This window comes from Quercus suber, unplaced genomic scaffold (genome assembly GCF_002906115.3).
Source record: "Quercus suber isolate HL8 unplaced genomic scaffold, Cork oak 2.0 scaffold_897, whole genome shotgun sequence".
Taxonomy (NCBI): domain Eukaryota; kingdom Viridiplantae; phylum Streptophyta; class Magnoliopsida; order Fagales; family Fagaceae; genus Quercus; species Quercus suber.
Window position 1 is genome coordinate 25,877 of NW_027070323.1, and position 16,500 is coordinate 42,376.

The 16,500-nt window shown below is 34.7% G+C and overlaps 1 protein-coding gene across 1 annotated transcript in view; it reads right to left on the minus strand.

The window, feature by feature from the left end:
- The window catches only part of LOC111986733 (protein AE7), a 12,812-nt gene extending 5,320 nt beyond the window's left edge, over positions 1-7,492 (minus strand). Inside the window, exon 1 of the mRNA XM_065768162.1 lies at positions 7,402-7,492. Coding sequence (XP_065624234.1) covers positions 7,402-7,491 — 90 coding nt within the window. The 5' untranslated portion in view covers position 7,492. The remainder of the gene's footprint in view (positions 1-7,401) is intronic.
- Positions 7,493-16,500: the final 9,008 nt, after the last annotated feature.

Here is a 16,500-nt window from a genome sequence, read left to right on the forward strand (position 1 = left end):
CGTGGTCGTGTCAGGAAGTTCTACTGGTGGGTAGCATTAGGAAGTCGAGCGGGGAGCTTGTAGTCCTTTTGTATGAACTTCAATTCTTTCATAGTGAATTCAGGTTAGCCTTGAGGATCGGTGGGTCAAATCCTCCCCAGGTTTTTACCGTGTGGTTTCCTGGGTGATCATATCTTGTGTTATTTATTTTCCGCTGCTTTATATTCTTGATATGATTGTTTGGATTGTTTTAACCTAGAATTGCATAATTTGACTAAGTAACAACTTGGCTAATTAATCTAGGCTACGCAATCTGTGTGTTTAAGGGGTCTAAATTCCTAACAGTATATTATCCGTGTGTTTGCATCTTCCTTCCCTTTATCTTTGTCTTATATTTACTGCTGTAAATGTGTTTATATTTGGCATATATTAGCTATCAATTCTGTGATTGGCTTATATGTTCATGTTCTGCACATTAATTGTTTGATTATAAGCTTGAATTGATATTTTATAATTTAGAGTCTAAAAGTTCAAGGGTGTTTTATACACATTTTGAACTTTCAATTGGTATCAGAGCGGGTACACTTGTTGTGGTTTAAATACCTGAGTGTGATCCTTGACCCTTTTGAGATGGATAGGTCTCAATCCTTAAATGTTCCACCATTTTTTGATAGTAACAATTATGCCTTCTAGAAAGTTAGAATGAGGGCATTTCTATGCTCTATTGATGACACCGTGTAGGATGTGGTTGAAATAGGTTAGACCAGGCTGAAGGCTGAAAAATCCACTTGGGATAAGGCACCTCTTGCGGCAGCCAATGCTAATAGTAAAACTTTAAATGTTATTTTTTGTGGTGTGTCTCTTGATGAATTTCACAAGATCTCTCATATGACCGTAGCCAAAGAAACTTGGGAGATTTTGGAGACTACATATAAAGGTACTAAGAAGGTGAAGGACACAAAGCTCTAAATGCTTACCACCAAGTTTGAAGAGCTCAAGATGGGTGAAGATGAATCGTTTGATTCATTCTATGGGAAGCTCAATGAAATTGTAATTGCTAAACTCAATCTTGAGGAGAAGATTGAAGATACTAAGGTGGTGAGAAAAATATTGAGGTCCTTGCCTGAAAGTTTTAGAGCAAAGGTTACAGCCATAGAAGAAAGCAAAGACTTGGATGAAATCAAAATCCAAGAGTTGATAGGGTCTCTCCAAACTTATGAGCTAGGACTGCCTTCCCACAAGACGAGTAAATCACTTGCTCTTAAATCCATCACCGAAAGAATGGATGATCCTTCCGATGAAGATGGAGTGGAGAAGAAAGTAGCATATCTTGCGAAAAACTTTCGCAAATTTATGAAGATGAAGAACAATGGGAAACCATTCAACAGAGAGAAATTTTCATCTTCAAGAGGTGATAGGAAAGAGCTTACGAGGAAAAAAAGGAAGGATTTTCAATCTCCTTCAGACATTGTGTGTTTTGAATGCAATGACCATGAGCATCTCAAGAAGGAGTGTCCAAATTTCTTGAGAGGAAAAGGCAAGGCATATGCCACAACGCTAAGTGATATAGACTCTTCGAGTTCTAATTTTGAAGAGAGTTGTGACGGAGAAGGAAACTACTCCGCATTCATGATCATTGCACATGTGGAGTCATCAGATGATTTGGGTTCACTTGTGAAGGAACTTGGCGAATATTCTGATTTGGAGTCCATTGGGATTGTTGAAGAATCAGAGGCTGAAGAAGAAGAAGATACATCTAGTCTTCAAAAGAATTACGCCTTGCTTCTTGAGAAATCAGGTGAGTATACCAAGGTAACAAAGCCGGCTGTGTAGAAGATAAAGAGAGCTGAGGAAGACTACAAAAGTCTGCTGGTAAGATACAAGGAGGCAAAGTGTGAGATTGAAGCACTTAATGGTGAGCTATCAGAAGCTTACACAAAAGTGAGGTTTCTTGAGCAAGAGGTAGTGCAAGCTCATGCCAAGGTAGATAGAGTGTCCTCCAAGAAACTGGACGATGTTATTTCATCTCAGAAACATGCCTTAGACAAATCCGGTTTAGGATACATCGGAGGAAGTAGCTCTTCAGCCAAGGTCACCAAAGAAGTGAAGTTTGTGACGGCTAAGGAGACGACTGTGGATAGGTCCAGTCCTGAGAAAATTAAGGCTGAGAAGAAGAAGAATATGGCTGATTAACGGGTGATAAATAAGTCCGTAGTCAATCAAAATCCAGATATGGAGCTAGAGGGAAATCAGTTCCAAGAACACAGTAGGGTCCGAGAACGGAATATGTTTGTCACTATTGCGGATTGCAAGGACATACCAGACCCAACTGTCAAAAGTTGAGAGTAAACAACAATGCAAGTGCACCTTGGTCACGAGGGAGAAGAAATAACATGAGGTCTTGGGGTGGTGAGCAACCAAGAAGTCAAAACCGTGATCCAAGAATGATGGACATGATGAAGATGATCGGTGCCTTCACCAATTGCCTGGAAAGCTTCACACGAAGGTTTGACAGTCCTAACTCTCATACTCGATCCATCAAGGATATCACTCCAAACGCACGTGACATGTGGGTGACAAAGAGTACTCATGTATAAGCATTACAACATGTCCATGCATCAATACTTCTCATATTTGTGAATATGCTTGGTTGTGTGCTTCTTGCTAGTAATTTTTTTGTGTTATGTCTTTGCTTCAAATGCATTTATTTATTTTTGTTGGTATGTCTTTTGATCAATCTTTTACTGTTTTTGTGTCAAATATCCAAAAACACATAAAAAGTTGAAAATCCAAAAAGCTTGATCGACTTTGTTGAGGTTAGTCTCAAAGCATGTTTTGCCTTGTATCTTTGTACTAATGGCTTTGTGCATTTAACGAGCTTAGCTTGTCTCTTATGCACTCATATCATTATGGAAAAATTCTGAAATCTATGTGATTGTTGTAAATAGATCTTCAACCTTGTCATGAATGATTAGTGAATGGTTTTGTTAATCTTGAGACATGCATAGACTCATGCCTATATATCTTCCCACTTTTTATTTTTATGCTTAAAAGAGCTCTCTAAATGTAAATCTTCAAATGAAAAGAGATATAGATCTGCAAAAGCCTGTCGCACATACTAGTATTCGATTAGGAAAAAGGGAAAGCAACCAAAATAAAAGGTTTGATGCCCAAAAAGCCAAAAGCTAACTCATCAATTGAAATATCAAAAATTTCAGGCATCTATCTCAAATAGAGATTTTCTTTGCCCAAAAAATGCAAATGATATGTTGAATATGGAGGCAAATGAAAAGTTTCAAAGTATTGTTATCAAGTGCTTGTGGGAGGTCATATATGCATGTTTCTATAATTGAGATAGGTCACATTATCTAGTGCTAGTTATGTATACCTTGATTGAATTGATCATTGAAGTTTCACATTAGACTAAGGACTATCTCATTTTTGATATCCACACACAATACACAAGTCTATGTTCAATGAATGCCATATTCATTTGTGTGGTTGTACTTGATTAAATGTGTTTTCACAAGCCCAATCTTTGTTGATCAAACACAAAAATATTTTTGAGTGTTTTAGTTTGTTTTTGGAAAGTATTTTGTTTTACAAAAATGTCAAAATTTTTCAAAAATAGTGTTGCCCTGTTTTGGCGACTCAGTCGCAGGTAGGTCCAGTCGCATGCTCCAGTCGAGAAGCTCACTCCGAGAGTTTTCGCGGATCACTGGCGAGTCAAGGCTGCAGTCGCGAAAAAGACTTAGAAGATTTTTCAAAAAATTTGAGTTTTTGTAGTTTTCGCGGCTTAGTGTGGCGACTTGTTCGCGGGTGGAAGGTCCAGTCGCGAGGGGCACACAGAGATTTTCGCAGCTCCCCTAGCCACTATCTCGCGGGTAGACCTTCCAGTTGCGAAAAACACTTATAAGATTTTTCAAAAAATCTTGCTTCATAGTGGTTCGCAGCTTACCCTGGCGACTTATTGGCGACTTGATCCAGTTGCAAAAAACGCGTGTTTTGCATTTTAAATGCAATTTTTAAAATTATTTTTCAGTTTTTCCCTCGAAAATTTGTGACTGTTCATTGTCTTTCTCAAATCACTCTTTCAAACACTCTGTGTTTCTTTGAAAAAGCTCTTATCTTTGCATCATGTCCTCATCAAACACCAAGAAAAAGGTATGGGTATTTTTTCCCTTACTTCATTCTTACTGTTTTGCCTTTTAGGTTATTGTTTTGAATGTTGCATCTATGATTCTGTGATATATTTTGTTCAAACATGGGTTTGCCTGAAATGTTGAGATTGATTATGTGAGGGTATTTCTTTTTGTTGCAGAGGTGTTTCAGTGATATGTGTGTTCATCAGGTTGCCAATATTTGGTCTGAACATTGATATTTGTTAGATTTTCTTTTGGGCATATGGCTTTGGGGTTTCTATATTTATCTCTGAATGTGGTATTAGAATTTTCAGGATATTTGAGTGTGTGGTGTTTGAGGTTGGCATTGTTCTTATTTTAAAATACCTAATCTTGTTTATGATGTTGTTTTTAGTTTCCTTCTTGCACACTTCATACCCATTATGTCATGGCTCATTGACATAGGTTCATATCTATTTGAATGAGATTTACAATGTCATTTTTTTTGCTCTTGACTGCTCTTTTGCTGTTTAAACCTGTTTGATTTGATATATCCATCCTTTGATTATCAACTGTGCTGATTCTGTGTTCTGTCTGGTCACTTTGTTACTCTCTTTGTAACTACCTTATTGCTAATATGTGTAAATTTTCACATTGTGTTTTTGCCTTGTTGTGGCCTTTTCTGCTTGTTTACAGATGGCTGCATCACCTACAAAGGAGAAGCTAGACTCTATTGTAGCATCTGTCAATGAGCTGAGTACAAAGATGTTAGGACTTACATCCATCTTGCACCATCTCAACATTCAATGGGATACGAAGTTCACTTCTTTCAAACTCAATTGGATCAAATTTAGAGAAAACTAGAAGATGATGAAAACTAGCTATATGCTGTTGGCAGGGGGAGCTCAACGAAAGGGGGAGATTTCAGCTAACATGCTTTTGTCTATCTTTAGCTTCTATTATATATTGTTGATGTTATTCAGTTAATTAAGCACATTTGTTTCCGAATTTGTACCCATGTTGCTTATGTAAGTTTTAGGGGTTTGTTTATGCACACTTGTAGGCCTTTATGGTTTGTGCCATGTTATATGTAGCCTTTCTGCTTTGTTAAATCAGTACTTCTAACCTAATGCTATGCATTCCTTTTTAAGTATTGTCACTCTTGTGCCCTTGTAGAATTTTTCCTAGATGCACATACTTCATGTGTTGTGCATTGGTTGAGTGTTGGTCATTCAAGTGATTTGCCTTATGTTTGTCATCTTGAATGTCCGGTTGTTCGCATTGTGATCATGGTTATAGTGATTGCATGTTTTGGTCTTACCATGGTTTATTGCTTTATTCCATTGTGCTTGATCGCATTGTGCTTGTTCCATTTGCTTTACAAGTTTTTCTGCATACAATGAACTTATTGTGTTGTTATATTTCAGGAGTTACTTGTTCTTATGGTTCTAAAGCTCCACAGATTCTAGAGTTAGGTGTGAGTGAGTTTTTCAACTGTTCCCAACTCACGTATTATGTCTAGAGTTTGTTTTAGATTTTTGTCACGGAATAGCCAAAGGGGGAGATTGTAAGATTGAAATTTATCAACCATCTTGTTGGCTTTATTCCGTGCCAATTTGCTTGTAATTTAGCAATTAGTAACCCTATATTTAGGTGGGATTATTGTAAGGGTAGTGTGTGAGAAGAGGTGAAGAAAAGCTTAAGTATGTGCAAGAAAGCAGGGGTTCGCAGCTAGGACTTGTGGTTGACTCGCGATTGGCAAGCTGCCAAATACAGGTATATGAGAAGCACACAGGGAAGCTGAAGGGTCGTGCTAGCTGTCGCACTATAGGACAAAAGTCCCAGGCTGGCCAGGCCGTTACGTCGCGACTTGAACTCGCGACTTGGACAAGCCGCGAGGTCAAGCCGCCAATCAGCCCTGTTTGGCAAAAACTGACTTTTTGTATTTCAAACACACACCACTATATATAAACCCTTATACCCACTAATTTGAGAGAGTTTCAAGAGAGAATTTTGTGAGAGAAACCCTAGAGAAAAACAAGATTGCCTCATCCCCAATCTTTACCTTAGAGACTCTACAAATTCCTCTACTCTCTTCCTCTCCATTGTCATACCCTTGAGAGGTCATTGACTAAATCCTTATCTCACCACACCTACGTCTGTGAGAAGGTTCGTTTGGTGCTAAGGGAAGCAATTTGGAAGAACCAATATACATTGGTTGATGCTATGGTCTAGTAGCGGAATCCGGGAAGCTAAAGAAGAAATAGGTTCAGCGCAATCTCGTTGGAGTAAGAAGCTTGGAGGGCCTAGGTACTTAGGTAGATTAGGCTTGGAGGGTCTTCTGCTGTTCATGTATCCCAACTACATTCTTTAGTGGATTATTTGACCGTTTGGAGGGCGGCAGAGAGGTTTAATGCCGAGGACTTCGATTTCTTCTTTGATAACACATTGTGTGTTGTCCGTGTGTTTGCATCTTTCTTCCCTTTATCTTTGTCTTATATTTACTGCTGTGGATGTGTTTATATTTGGCATAGATTAGTTATCAATTCCATGACTGGCTTATATTCATGTTCCGCACATTAATTGTTTGATTATAAGCTTGAATTGATATTTTATAATTTGGGGTCTAAACGTTCAAGGGTGTTTTATACACATTTTGAACTTTCAAGATGCAAAATGAACTTGTACATTCTCTTCCATATCATAACCAGAAATGAGTGATCAACTTCAGAAAGCATCTTAGGAACTACGATGTTCAAAAGAGAATGGAATATAAACATATTTATTTTTAAGTTCAACATATATTAATTCAGAACTTAAATTTTAACATAAGATGTCAAGCATCCAATAATAACATGTTTAGCTGATGCTGAAACCATATTTTATTTACTTGTTAAGTATCAGCTTACATACACACATCTGTATGGCAGTAAACCTAAAGATGATTGTGTGAAAAGCGAAAAAAGAAAAAGGACACATGGAACTAAAATCAAGTATTATTTGTTTGCACCAACATGCATGAGTGTGGGCGTGCATGTGTGTAGGAGAGTAAAAAACCAAGTGTTATTTCTTTCATTTCATTTCCATGTCAAAAGTAGAGGAACTAATTCCCAAAGTAAGGTCAAAACAACTCAAAAAGCAAATAAAAAAAAAAAAATTGGGTCCATCCAATCCCAATTCCCTAAACACAACTTTTGATATTCCTCTATAATAAGTACTTTTAAAAGTACATAGACCATACCAAAATAATTGAAGAGAAAGGATATCAAAAACTTCTTGTTGGTCAATGGGTTTCGACAACATACTCTGCCACAGCAGTTGGCATGCTTCGTGCTCGACGCTCTTTCTTCTCATACACAATTGGGTTTGCATTTATTAATTCAAAAACCATTTTCCCACTACTTTGATTAACAATAACATTTAATCAACTTCTCATTTACAGAGCATTACAAAAAATGTAAACTATAAATTTATGATCAGAAATCAATTTCAATATTATATTATCGACACTTTACTTAATTAAATACACTCCCTTTTAGTTACATATTCTAGAGTATGCTAATGAATCATGAAAAATGTAAATTTACCAAGCCAAACATATAATTTATTAATTTCAGTAGTCACACTCAATCACATAATGTATTAAAAACCTTTTTACCAAGCCAAACAAATACCAATAGTATCACATGCATGCATACATAATATTCATGAAAGTAACTGAGTTGCTAACATAAATGTTCATGAATTTAGCAACAGTCCTAAAAAAGTATAATCCTCAATTTATCATCTTTTACTTTTTATATCTTATTTGACCCAACTGTGGATATCATAGTAATTCATGTTACTTCAAACCTACACAATAGGCACAACATTTGTTTTTGATAAAGTAGGGAACCTTTCTAAAGAAGACCCCTTTAGACTCGCCTCTAGCTAGTAAAACCTATAGGCAACTAACCCCACCTGCTAAAATCAGTTAGCAGGTAATCGAGGGGCATTTTCTCCTAATAGGCTTAGTAGACAAAATGATCAAATTTTCTAGGAAAGAGAACAACCTACACATTCAATTCAACCTAAAAATCAAAAAAACCATTTTTATTTTGATAAGTAATAAACGTTAATAAAAAAAAAAAATCACCATGTACACAAGTTGTGTACACAGACACAATGACATTAAAACAAAAAGAACAAGTATCAATAGAAAGGAGGAAGAAAAGATATCATCCAATCATACAGCTAACTTAACAGCAAAGACTTCAACATATCCAGAGCAACCTCATTGTATTGAAGGTCAACTATTCCTTTCTTGCCAAGGGTCCACATATGGCAAAGCAAATGAGATTAAATCTTGTCTATCCTCCAATCCTTTAAAAATAGTGTTAACAACCTCTTAGCATCAGAATTTCCAAATTTGAGCTTCTAAGAATATTAAAGAGAGGTAAAAAACAACCTTTACTCATAGATAAGAGCAATATATCCATAGAGAAATATTATTGAGTAAATCGTTTTTGTCATTAAGACCTAAACACAAAATAAAAAGTGGCATACCAACAATAAGATAGTATAAACACACACACACACACGAAACAAAATATTTTTTCTTGTCATAGGTATGAAACTCCTAAATAGAAACCATTAAAATAAAGTTAAGCACCTTTTCCCCCCCTGAAATAAAGGGTAAAGGGGCAGCCAGACATGCATTAGAATCAAGGTGAACATTATAGAAATTTAAGTTTTCACTAATGAAGTACAATCAGTGGCGACTCCAGGAATTTTTTTTAGGGTGTTCCTATATTTTTTTTTTTTAGTTGAAAGATCCAAAGCGATCATCAAGGAGATGAAGATAAATCTTGCACAAGAAATAAATCTTGGATACATGGTTTTTTTTATCAAATATTTGTCCATAATTCTAGCAAAAGAATAAACAATAAACTATAATTTCATTTGAAATATTAATAAAATTATTAATTATTGTTGTTTCATTAATTTGTTTGTCTTTTATAAACTATAATTTGTTCTATTATTGTATCATTAATTATAAAATTATTAATTATTATTTAACCTAACATAATTTAATTTATTTATCTTTTATAATATATTGGTTAATTAAATTATTAATTACTATTTATTAGTTGCTTCCCTTAATTAATTAAATTATTTTTTTTTAGTTACACTAGCACTTATTTTCCCCAATTTAAATAACTCACCCGGCCCCATATGCCATGTACCCATTCACTCCACCCCACTCAACAGACAGATAATGAGACAAGCCCCCCAATTACAAGAGGCCCAATTACAAGAGCCAGCTGCCAATTAGAAAATTTCACAATCAAAAATCATAATAAAACAATTAATTATATCTCACCAAGTCTCACCAACACCAACACACCAACACTAACACCAACAGATAAAGCAAAAACGGAAAAGTCAAAAACAGCCAAACAGGGCCAAAATAATAAAGTTAAAGCTAACCAATCACAATTATTCAAAAGAATAGATTAAGTATTAAATTTAACTTTCATTTCATTTCAGATTTAACTTTCATTTCATTTCAAATTTTAGATAAAGAGAAAGAGTCAGAGAGAAAAAGAGAAAGAAGTTATGAAATACCTTGAGCTTCTTGAGGTTGAGGTTGAGGGAGCACCGGAGCAAGCCAAGCGACGAGCGGCGAGTGACAGGGCGAGCGACGAGTGACGAGCGACATGACTGATCGGCAATCTCCGATCCGATCCAGTGAGTGATCTCCGATGCCCGAATCCCGTTGCGATTTGCTCTGGATTGGAGCTCGAGTTGTGTTGGCTGACCGATCTCCAGTGCGACGATGCCTGATCCGTCTGTTGGCTTGGGTTGCAGCATTGGCTGCATTGCTCTGCTGATGTTTTTGTGTTTAGGTTTGTTTTAGTGATTTGAGGTTTCTGATTTAGTGATTTGCAGCGTATATTGGGTTTCCTTTTTTTTTTTTTTTTTTTTTTTTTTTTAGAATCCGTGGGTTTGCTTTAGAGCATCCGCATCCTTATCTCATATCTCATCTTATTTTACAATCCCAAAAAGCTACTTTATCACTTATACCATACCATTTTTCAATACACCCAACATCCCAACTTCTACTTTCCTATTCTACTTATTAAAATAATATTTTTATACAATAAAATAATATATCATAAACCCAAATAAAAACAAAAACCCATTACCCAAATAACCTCTGCAACCACCTACTGCTACCACTACCACGAAGAACATACCCAAACTGTTGTTTTCTTGAACCCAGAAACACCAGCCAAAACTCATGGCCTTTGAAACCCAGAAACCCATAGATTAACAAAATTAAAATCCAAATCAAACCCATAGATTAACCCAGAACTCCAAACCCGCCGATCCACCACGATCCTCAGCCCAGAGCCACCATGACCCACCATGACCTGCCACGATCCACACCGATTCAAAAAAATCGGACTCCATTTCCAAATCAATCGAGCCAACACACACACACACACACACACACACAAGGATTCACAAAAATTGGGTTCATTCCCTCAAATCTAAATCAATCAACTCACATTAATTCACACAAATTTTCGATTATATCAAAATTTCCCCAACACCCAAACCAAAACAAAAACAAAAAACCCACAATATTTTTGTCTCACACACCAAATAGTCAAAAGCAAACCTTGCAACCCACGGTCAAAAAACAGCCAACACACCACCCTCTCCGCCCATCAACACCACACAAAAAAAAAAAAAAAAAAACCCACAGTAAAAACCAGACCCACCACTGCTGAAGCTCGAAGAAAGCGGATTCGCCGCTGGGAAGCTTGAAGGAAGTTGATTTTGTTGACCCACAAGGAGAAGGAAAATGAAAGAGAGAGAGAGTTGCCGGAGAAGGAAAATGCAGAGACCCTCCCACCACCGATCGAGAAACCCGACGCTGATCTAGAGAGTTGTCGAGAGAGTGAAGATATTACCGGCAAATGATCTAGAGAGTGAAGAATCATAGTGCAAGAAGAAGAGAGAGCAGAAAGAAAGAGAGAGAGAAAATGAGAGAGGAGAGAGAAATTCCCAGATTAAAATGAGAGAGGAGAGAGAAATGAGAGTATTAAAAAAAAAAAAAATTTATACAATTCAGCTACAGTACCATCTTACATTTGAGATGGTACTGTAGCTATATCTCAAATTTTTTTTTTTTTTTTAGCATTTTAGCATATGGCCTTCCCGTTGCTGGCGTTTTTTGGGCTTGTATGTCAAAATTTGCATAAAGCAAGCCGAATGCGGATGCTCTTACCTGTTTAGCATCTGTTGGCCTTTTTTTTTTTTTTTTTTTTTTTTTTTTTTTTGTTTGTTTGTTTTTTGTTAGATTGGGTTTGCTTTAAGTTTAGGATTGCTGTTAGGCTTTTTTGTGGCTCTATTACAATTTTTTTTTTTTTTTTTTTTTTTTCAGATTTTAGTACAATTTTTTTTTTTAGAGTATTCCTAATTTTGCTTTGAGAGTGTTCCTCACCCTTTTTTTTTTTTTTTTTAAAGGGTAAACAAATAAAAAAAAATTAATTATTATATATAATTTTTTTTTTCAAGTCAGGGTGTTCCCAGGAACACCCTAACTCCAGGGTTGCCACTGAGTACAATGTTATTTCTTTACAGACACAAATAAGAATCAAAGTGCTAATCAGCCCAATGATATGGGATTGGGCACCAAGATACAATAATTGAAAGTTACCGGTTCAAAGCACTGTAGATATTATTACTATATTAGCAATCAAAAACATTGTAATAGATTAAGGGCTCGTTTGGATAGGCTGTTTACAAAGGTGCATTTTTAAAACGTGCGTTTTGAAAACACTATTTTAAAAACCACAAATAAGAATTTGGTAAAAATGTGAAAATATGCATTTTCTATTTTTAAAGTCATATTAAGTGTTTGGATAAGCTGTTTTAAAAATGGTTGTTTTGAGTGTAAATTCCAAAAAATGACTTAACTATTTTGTTTAGGTTATTTTGTTATTTTTCCTTTAATCAGTGTTTTTTTTTTTTTTTTAATTATTATTGAAAATATGTAATTAAGCCTGACAATTACATTAGTAATAATAACAATAATGATGTTGTCATTGTTGGAATTCATGAAGAGAAATTTATATAATTTAAAATTGAAAAAGAAAAAAAAAACCGTCGAGAGGAAGATATTAAATGATTAGGAAAATAATTATATTAAAATAATTACTAAAAAAAATAAGCAAAGTTAATTGGTATAAGTCAAGGGAATCAAACAAGTATTAAAGTAAATTTAAGATCATGAAATAAGCAGAGCTCATCAAAGTCATTGACAAAGAGTTGAAACTTGAAAGTTGAGGTAGATAATGTTGTCATTAAGTCATCCATTTTTTTTTTTTTTTTAAAGATGAACAAGTTTTGGCCCCAAGGAAGAGGAACAGTAGTGATCTCCACTTCATGAGCCAAAAGTCCCCAACCGATTATGCTGCTCCCTTGGGGTTGTTATTAAGTCATCCATGTAGTTTCAAAAGATTGAGTATTCAAGGTTGTCATTAAAACATCAAAGAATTTCCTATTGTTATCCCAAAAAATGAAGCTAACCCAATATTAGTAAAAGTGCATGTGCAAAAACAAAATGAGCACCGTAATTGAACTCAAAACCCACCCACCTCTCAACTAGACTATTCTATACCATATGGTTGAAATATATGATTTGTGTTTTTAAATTTGAATTTTGACGTTGATCAAGAGTGACAAAATATAATTAAAACAAAACTTTTAGGCACTGCCAATCACTGCTATGTTTTATTTATTGTGCTGCATGTTTTTCCACAGAATTTTTTTTTTTTTGAAAGCGTTTTTCCACAAAATTAAGTCTTCATAAATAAATCTAATCCCCGCAAACAATTATATTAAGCCTAGTTACATGACCTCAACAAATAAGATATGAAGAACATATATCCCAAGTCAAAATTTTGGCAAATAACACGGGTCAACACACCTCATTAAAAGACCTCCTGCCTAAACTCTCTCCACATATCTGAATTTACATGCTCAGACTCGAGGACTTTAATAGCTACTTCCACACCAAAAAATTATATTAAAAAAATACCAAATAACTTAGCTGCTTGGTAAAATATTAATAAGTTGTGCAGCTGAGTTAAATAGATGGAAGCATAACAGAAGAATGAAAAATCTAGCAAACTACCAAGACTCTGTAAACAGTACTAATTACAAAGACTCAATTGGAAGTTTAGAAAAAGATCCCCAAGTAGAGAAGCCTATGAGTTAAGAGTTAAGACATTGTAATCATTATTGATTAGCATTCTCCAATTTCCTCATCATATAGTCTGACATAGATTGTCAACACCAAACTGGCAACACATGTGATATACAAATGTAGTCACGCAAAGTAAACAAAACAGCTAGAATCCCAAAGATACATGGGTTCATTCGATTAAGAGAGAGATTTACAATAATTACTAAAAAAAAATAATAAGATCAACAATTATTTAGAGAAAAATAGGAAGATCAATCCAATGCAATTGCAGAAGACATGGACTAGACATTCAAACACAGTGTATAGTCAGAACTCTTTTAGCAGGAAATATAAAAAATACAATAAAATAAAAAGAAGAAGAAGGCATAATAAGAAACAGCAGCCACACCAAACATCCAACCAAAATTTTATTCTAGTACCATCAACAACCTCAAATTAATCATGATGCATCAAATAAGATAACAAAATTCAATCATGAGTCAACAATAATCTACCTATCTTGACAAATGCCAGTCATATAAAGGCTTGTTTCCTACTATTTTGCCGATTTTCATGTTAATAATCTACCTATCTTGCAAATTGCTCTTTGCTACATGACATTCTAATTTCTTACCGTAACATCTTAATTCTCTTACTCTACCCCAACAACTATTCTTGAGGTCAGATTCCCTCTAAACAACCACAACAATTTCCACCATTAATCAAACCATTCCATCTAAGACCTTAACATGAATCTTGTCCCTCCTGCTCATATAGTCTCTATTTATACTTGCATTTTGACAATTACTGTCAGTTTTTACTAGACACATGTATTTGAGTAACCTCAATCCTTAGGACAACTTTCATGATGCAATGTTAAGCTCTCCCTGATTTTTGGAGTGGCTGCCTAATTGTACACAAAATCCCTTTAGTTCTCAATTTTTAAATCATTATAATTGATTTCTCAATTAAAATCTTATTACCAAGTAGTAAGCATTTGTTTTAGATTTCCCAAGCTTTTCAACTACTTTATGACTAATGATTCACTCACTATTAAACTTGCTGACTTTTGCCATCAAAAGAATCAAAACTAAAACACCAGTGGACATTTTGGAGTGGACATGGACATTACATGAACTTGGTAATGTTAACAAAAAGTTAAAATTTTATATAGTGAGTGAATGAACTTGGTAATGTTAAGAATCAAAACTAAAAGAATCAATACGTACCTATATATTTATTCATGTACATGTTCATTTAAAATTTTGACTCTTTGTTAATAAGTTATGTTGAGTTTTCCTAGCATGATGGAGCTTTTATTTCTATGGCCTTAGTTACAATTATAGTTCCTAATTCAGGACTGGTTGGTATTATCAACATTACTCAATTCTTTGTCTTGCTAAGGAATTCTAGACATGATAGGAACTGCAAATTTGTTATAGTCTGGAGTGAGTCAAAACTAATCTTTTTGGAGTGGTAATATAATTTTAGGATAAACAAATTCCCTACAAACTCAAAAAAAGCATATATATATATATATATTTCAAGTTTTGAGCATATTTCCCACCCAGTTAGTTCATGGGCAGCTCTGGAACCCAATCGAAGGAGGGTGCTCTGCACTTGGTCACCGTGTTCCTAATACCATCAATAATTGCCTTAACCACCAACTAGGATATGGATTTGGAATCATACTTACCTCCACATAGGTTTTTACATCTCCTTGAATCAACATAAGCCATGCTTTATTGGGAAATTTCACATACTAACTATGGTGAAAACCCAAATAAATCAACAACCCAGAAACAAAAACAACAGCAGCAACAAGTCCTTCAGTCAAAATAAGTTCTAACATTTAGATTTCTAACAATGTGTAACCCACCATGCAAAAAGCCCAAATCTATAACATAAATTCAGCAAAAGAGGAATAGAAAAAGGTTTGATATTTTTCAACATTTACTTGGAAAAAGGTTATATATCACCTTAAAATTGGCAAGTATAAATCATGTAGCTTAGAAAGAAAGCTCAAAAAACACAATACAAACCTTATTACTATCTAAATACATTAGAATTCATGAATCAAAAGCAAATATAATTAAAATTTCAGGTAGAAAGAGTAATCTTTTAAACTAGTTATTGATAATTCGTATTCAAGTCAAATAATAGGCGGGTAAAACGTGATTTTTCGTTTTGTGTTTTCAATATAATACAATGCCAACGCAAAAAGGAAGAGATTTTTTGGCTTATTAAAATTAAAAAGTTGGGATCTCTTAAAATTTCCACACAACACAAGGTACAAACTTTCCAATCCTATAGAAACATATTTGTGATCAAAACCCAAAAAAAGAAAAGAAAAAAGAAGTAATTCCAAAATGAAAAATTGAGATAACCTGAAATAGAGAATTTTGAGAAACCCAATAAGGATTTCAAACTTTGTTTGAGGTTCGGTGATTCTTCCTTGTGTCTTGAAGTGGGAGTGTTGTTGCTGTTTCTTTCAAATCAACTTTGTAAGCATGCATTATCTATGCCTCTGCTCTAATATTAAAGGGTTTTTTTTTTTTTTTTTTTTTTTTTTTTTTTTTTTTTTTTTTTAATATTAAAAATAATTTTGACCGACCAGTCACCCGAACCCTGAATTTTTGGGTCAGTTCGGGTCAACCCGTTTGCGTCGTTTGTTTCCACGCCGTTTCTTTTTATTACAATCACAATCACAATCACAGTCACAGGTTCAGCTTCAGGGTTTAATTTCTTTCTTTCTTTCTTTATTTCTTTCTAGTTCTGTTTCTACAGCTCTCTGGTGTGTGTGTATATGTATATGAAAGAAAAACCATGGAGGAGTTGCAGAGTGCTTTGAAAGGAAATGGTCTAACTCTTTCTAATCTTCCAGAGAAAGGCAGGTGCCTCTTAACCACTAGAGATTTCCATCTAGGTCTCTCTCTCTCTCTCTCTCTCTCTCTCTCTCTCTCTCTCTCTCTCTCTCTCTCTCTCAATTTTTCCCAATTACCAGTTGTTGAAAATTAATGCATATTAAGAAGCTTTGAAAAATCAAATATAGCTAAGCTAAATTCAAATTTGAAGAATACAAAGTTATTCAAATAATGTTAGTGATAATTTTTTTTAAACTTATTTTAATGCAGCTATAATTTTTCAGGAGAAGTAATT